Source organism: Myotis davidii, unplaced genomic scaffold (genome assembly GCF_000327345.1).
Source record: "Myotis davidii unplaced genomic scaffold, ASM32734v1 scaffold332, whole genome shotgun sequence".
NCBI classification, from domain to species: domain Eukaryota; kingdom Metazoa; phylum Chordata; class Mammalia; order Chiroptera; family Vespertilionidae; genus Myotis; species Myotis davidii.
In genome coordinates, this window is record NW_006285779.1 from 2689737 (window position 1) to 2696061 (window position 6325).

At 48.0% G+C, this 6325-nt stretch overlaps 1 protein-coding gene across 1 annotated transcript in view; it reads right to left on the reverse strand.

Moving 5' to 3' along the window:
* The window catches only part of SUFU (SUFU negative regulator of hedgehog signaling), a 90886-nt gene that overhangs the window by 81772 nt on the left and 2789 nt on the right, over nt 1-6325 (reverse strand). The window contains exons 2-3 of the mRNA XM_015559271.1: nt 6239-6323; nt 1895-2029 (exon numbers count right to left, since the gene is read on the reverse strand). Of these exons, the coding sequence (XP_015414757.1) occupies nt 1895-2029; nt 6239-6323 (220 nt within the window). The remainder of the gene's footprint in view (nt 1-1894; nt 2030-6238; nt 6324-6325) is intronic.

Below are 6325 nucleotides of genomic sequence, written 5' to 3' on the forward strand. Positions count from 1 at the left end.
ATCATCTTAAAGACAAATGCCCCATACACCCCTTTCTTCCCAATCATAAGAGAGAGTACAGAACAGTGGGGATGTTAGGAGATCCTGCTACCCTCCTTAACTTGCTGTATGGCCTTTGGCAGGCTGCTGGACTTACCTCAACCGTACAACTAAGGGAGGTGGGCTAGGTCAGTGTTTCCTATTTCTCTGTGACAATAAATAACACTGAATCATACTTTTTAAAAAAGTTCCCTTTTCAATTCTCTTTCAGTTTTTCTAATCATGTCTGGTGCCAGGTTCCATTTGGTATTAGCATATCTTTTTTTCCTTAAATATATTTTTATTGATTTCAGGGAGGAAGGGAGAGGGATAGAACGATAGAAACACCAATGCTGAGAGAGAATAATAATTGATCGGATGCCCCCTGAACGCCCCACATTGGGGATCGAGCCTGTAACCCAGGCATGTGCCCTGACCGGAAATTGAACCATGACCTCCTGGTTCATAGGTCAATGCTCCACCTCTGAGTCACACGGGCTGGGCTTAACATATTTTTTTAATACCTCTCTCATATTTCTTGCTAATCTCTTGAACAAAGAGAATGGTGGCTTCAGGCTTAGAATATTCTGTGACAGGCCACGGTATTAAGCTAGAATTTAATAACATTGCTTTGTTATTACTGTTTATTTCCATAACTACCTTTAAATGATAGCAAATGATATTGGTTTCCATATATGATAGTGATTTAACTTTTAAAGATGTATTTATATCAATTTTTAAAAGGAGGGTTAGTTTACAGAGAAGACACAGCAGATAATATTCTAGAGGTGGCAAAAATTATGTAGGCAGCACTACAAGTTTTGGAAACATGGGGTTAGAAGATTTTTAAAGCCTCTCTCAGTCCTCAAAGTGAATGTTGGTGTCCTAAGGTGTCAGGTGCAGGTCTCACCCCAGCCCCCTTCTTACAAGATTCCTCTCAAACTTCACCTCCTTCCTGGAGCTTCTGATCCCACAGGCTGATTAACAGTCACTCACTCCACTCTGCTCCCAGAGCATGTTCCACATCCATGGACTGTAGCATTTATTACTCAGTACTATAACCACCTCTTTAAGCTTCCTTCCCCTCGAGAACAGGAACTCAATACAAGAATTATGATGTTCTGTATCTGTTACAAAATAGGTGCTTGATGAATGTATGCTAAATAAATGAACCAATGCTTCTGGCCTTTTTTCACTGAATGAGAAGACAAAAGACAATGGAAGAAGAATGTTGCCAGAAATTCACTTGCCATAATTCCAATTTAACACCTCTTAGCACTTATGCTAGAAGGTAGAACGCTCACCTTTCTTAACCTCAGCTTTGAGCACTAAATTAAATAAGAATCCATGAATCTGTTTCAAAGAGGAAGTAGGTAAAATGGATGGAGGGACAGAGATGGCTATAGAGATGGCTATTTTCATGATGAAGCAAGTAGAGTAAAATGTTAATGGTAGAATCTAGGTAGCGGGTATATGAGTATTTGCTATGAAATTCTTCAACTTTGTTTTATGTTAAACATTTTTCATAATAAGCTAGCGGGGGGGGTGGGGGGGTAGCGGGGGAGAGAAGAAGTAGACTTAAAAGCATCAACACAAATTCTGATTCATAGCTATGCTGCCTGCCCTCTGAGCTCAAACACCAGAGCAAGCTTGGAAAAACCTGATAGTTTTAGAACTCTTGCTCATCATCGACACTTTCCTGCACCACGTTGGCACAAGGAGATACAGGCAGAGGACAGACACTCAGAGGTTCCACCTGAGAAGTACCAACCCCACAGGACTATGACATCATCATCCCTACTTAGGAAAACCTCAGAGAAAAGTTTCAAGGCTAAGGAACAGGCAGGTGAAGGGTAGGCAAGTGGCACACACTCACTCATGGACTCTGCTGTCACCATAGAGGTCGCTGAGGCCGAAGCTGATGTAGTGCCAGTGTTCGGGGATGTTGGCAGAAGGGCTCCCCACGTTCCTGTACATGCTAACATAATCCAAGGGGTCTGGGCCACCCAACCTGCAAAAGACAAAACACGGGGTTGTTAGTGTGAACCTGAAAGCAGACAGTGTGAAGCCAAGGGATGTCTTACAAACCTACAGGGCCCCAAACTGAAGGAGCCTGGGGTGAACGATGACGGACCGGAGGCCACACCTCTCTGGGATAGGACCATGGGATGGGTGGCCAGAAGTTGCCCAATTCCCGAAGCACGACAGACGCCTTTCTCCTATCCCCAACAGGTAGGACCTCTTTTAGAAATAAAACAGACTGGATGGTTGCCCCTTTTGCTTCCTCCTGTTTCAAATTACCAATCCCAAATGGGATTGGCAGGGATTCTCTCTCCTTCATGGTGCCTGTAAATATGTCATGCTTCAAGGCAAGAGGTGCATCAGTCAATCCAATTGGCCTCAGTTGAAAGTCCATCCTTAGCATCCGCAATGGGCACTGTTCCTGGAAGCAGAGGCTCAGCTCCACTCTTGCCTCTGAGACAGACTATATTGTGCCCTATGTTAATTCCAGTTTGTTGTAAACAAACCCAATGCCTCCAGACCCATGCTTGCACCCCACAGATAAAGCTGGTTGTTTGGGGAATTTTTTTTTAATCCTTGCCCAAGGACATTTTTTATTGATTGATTAAGAGGAAGAGAGGGGGAAGAAGGGGAGAGAGACATCAATCAGTTGCCTCCTGCACATGCCCTGACCGGCCAGGGATCGAACCTGCAACCTAGGCATGTGCCCTGACTGGGAATCGAACCTACAACCTTTTGGTGTACAGGACAATGCTCCTATCAACTGAGCCACACCGGCCAGGGCCCAAAGCTGGTCTTTTATCATACAAGTGACAAAGGCCAAACTTGGGCTAGCTCACCTCTGCACAGATAAAGATAACTGCAGCAGAAGCCAGGCTGAGCCCTGTGAGCTCCAGGATCTGGAAGATGATCCTAGGAGACTACCATCTCAAAGGTAGAACTGGCACATTAAATTATTTGGGGCCTCTGAGGACCACATCAAACTTCCCACATAATTCCAACAGAAAGGCAGTTAAGGAAGAGATTCAGTCATTACCTCACTCTGAAGATTTAATTCAATAAGGGTTCCCTTTAGTAGAGCAATTAGTGCTCTTTTTAAAAAAAAAAAATCCTGCTTTTCTTCAAAATGGATAGGGAAACTGGTAGACTTGAGAAACAGACTACATAAATGGAAACCATCAGTGGAAGGAAGTCTGCATTTAGCCCACAAACACTCTGCATTTGAGCAGCCTCGGACAGCTGACTGTTCCACAGACTGCAAAAACGTTGCTGCTCCTGGGACACTGATGGAGTGCGCTTTGCAACTGGGTTCATGTGCTAAAGGAACACTAACCACCAAATAAAAAGCATGCTATGTGTGATCCCAGCAAGCATGCCAACACCATGCAATTAAAGCACTATTTAAAACCAGTAGGTCTGGTTTCATCCTCTTTGCCAGGATATTATTTGCTCTTGTAAAAATCCTTATTCTCTGCTAAGAATGCTAAGTTATTTATAAAACTTGTAAGAAAGTTGCTACAAATAGCTTAGAATCTCATGAGTGGATTAGGGAAAAGGACGAATCTCCCTGTCTTTCCTTAACGCAGATTTTGCCAAAATCATTTGACTACTTCCACAACCAGCTGGATTTAGGGGAGCTTGTTGGGGAGGGAGGAGAGAAAAGAGCCGCTAACTCTGAAAGGACCCTAGGATAGTGCACAGCCCAAGAGCAGATGGGAGTGACTACAGGCTCCACGTGTGCTCCCCTGTCCTGCTGCAGAACCCCAGTCCTACCCCTCCTTCAGCTTTGGTCCACCCAGCAGCAAGTGGCAAAACTGCATCCACCATTCCATGCTTCCTCTGCCGCTCCACCACAACCCTCTTTCTGGCCAAGTCTCCCAGGAAGTACTCTCAAGGAGAGAGACTTTACCCTAAAACTCCAACTGCAGGGAATGACCAAGAGTCAGACCAAATGAACCTCATCCCCAAGCACAGATAGTTCTGTTCTACTTGCTCGGAAACCTGATGGGAAGCAGATGAGTCTGTAGAACATTTTCATGTTTTGTGCTTAGAAAAAGATGTTATCCGAGGACCCAGCACCCTTCAACTTAATTCCCTGAACACCTGACTTCACTCCCCAGGGCAGCTGCAGGGCTGGAGTGGCCCCAGAGCACAAGCTCTGCCTCTCTGCTTCTGATCCCTACTCACTTAAGTCTCAGCTTTCAGAATGTCCTTGCTGACCAGGGTCCACTAGCCAAGAGCCACCCTTCCGTTGCCAGGAAAGGAACCCCAAGGTACACTGGGCCACAGCCAGACCCAGGCAGCCTCGGTCAGTCATCCTGTTACGAGAACTGAAGAGGCCTTAGTGGAATCCCAAATGTGAGGTACATCGATGAACTCATTTCAGGGTCTTAATCATGCAAAATCCTCCAAACCTAGAAAGAACTAGTTGCCAAGCTGTCCCCTCTTATATTTTTCCGCATCTAGGAAGCATTTCTAATTGCAAAGAATTCTGTACAGTTGCCTTTATTCGTCATTAGAATTTAGTCTATCTCTGAAAATAAGTCCTGCCTGGTTAACAAGCTTGCAGCGAGGGGGGAGGGGAGGTTGCCCAAACTAGTCTTTGTCCTTTGCCTGCACTTCCATACCTTTTACACACAACTCTGTCCTTCATGGCCACTTGGAGACAAAGACAGTTGCCCAAGTCTGTGTAGCAATTTCTCTTTACACTCAAATGAGGCCTGAACAAACAGCATGGCAGAGCCAGGCCCACTTTTCTCATGACACAATCCAGTAGAGTTCATCACAATCTGCATTTAACTATAGAGGTGCAATTAGAATGGGGATTAAGTTATCAAGAGCTGCTTTTCATTCGGAAGCTCTCTTCATACACTCGTCTCAACCAAAGAGCAGCCTGCTTGCCAGAGAGAACTGTACCACTGGCCACACCTCCTGGCTGCTCCCCGCGCAGCCCCTAAGGAGCAGGTGGCTGGTCCTCCACGCTGTCCGCCTCTTCACATGCTCCCATCAACACAGGGAGCTGGTTCCAGTCCTGAGGAGCCTACCTTCTGCCATTACTGGAGAAAGACATTGTCCTGGAGGAGAGAGACTCGACCGAAAGGGAGAGGAAACCAGAAAAGACATCCCCTCACTTCCCCTTCAGGTCTACCCTATGGCCACACCCCAAGCAGCTGCCTGAACAGTCTTTCGGGACTCATTGAAGGGGCCATCTTAACACAGTGCCTGCAAGAATGTGGTTCCGAACATATTCAACCCATCCCGCAGCCAACTTGTGGTCCAGAAAGATCATGAAGGTAGGCTTTCTTTCTTTCTTTCCCGCGGTTCCCAGAGGCTGCAGGATGAAACAGGAATGGGAAAGGAGAACAGACCATTCCTACCCCCAGGCCAGCCCATCTGTAAAAGGTCTGATCCTCCACAGAGACGCTGAAGAGATTCCCTGGGAAACGGCTGCTACATCCTGAAGCTGGCGGCGAGGAAGCGCCTCCACATCTCACCGCCTCCCTTCCACGCTGTCCGGGGCCCACACTGTCAGTACGTGCTCCGGTCCCCCTCGATCCTCAGCCAAACCCTGGGCCTCCCTGGCCCTGCCTCTGTCCTCGCCAAAGTCTTAAAGGAAAGCAGCTGCAGAGCGAGAGGAAACTGTGCGGAGTTAGCACAAAGTTTATCGGGAAAAGTTGTTTGGTGGAACTTCCAACACAAAAGCACTGCACCGAGAGGATGTCTGAGCTCACTAGGAGTATCAAAAGGGTGCCCCCCCCCTCCTCCTCCTCCTCGCTTCACCAGCCCAACGCTCACAGCCTGCGCCCCTCCTCACCCAACAAAGCTTCCCCTCGCCCACTACTGACCCCCTCCAGGCGCCCCCTCCTTCCACCACGTTTACAGTCCCTCTCTCCTATCGATCCCCCTCGGCTCCTGCGCACACCCCCATTCACTCCATTCTCCAAGTCCCAGTTAACCCTTCCACCTCCGCACCCGCGTTAGCCATTCGCTACCCGCAGTCTTCTTTAACCCCTTTGTCCCCATTCCTAACTTGAGCCTTAACTCCTTCCCTCCCAGCAGGAAGCCCTTCTTCCAAGTGCTTTAACCATCCTCCCCCTACTCCTCCTCCTCCTCCGCCCTCTCCCCCGCAAATGACTTCGCCCCGGGCGCTTACACTCCCCCAGCCCGCCGCTCGGGTCTCCCGCGGCCCGGGGCGTACCAGTACTTGACGATAGCTGTGACCTGGAGCGGGTTCGGCTGGTCGGGGTAAAGGCGGCGGCACTCTCCGTAGATGGCGTGCAGTCCT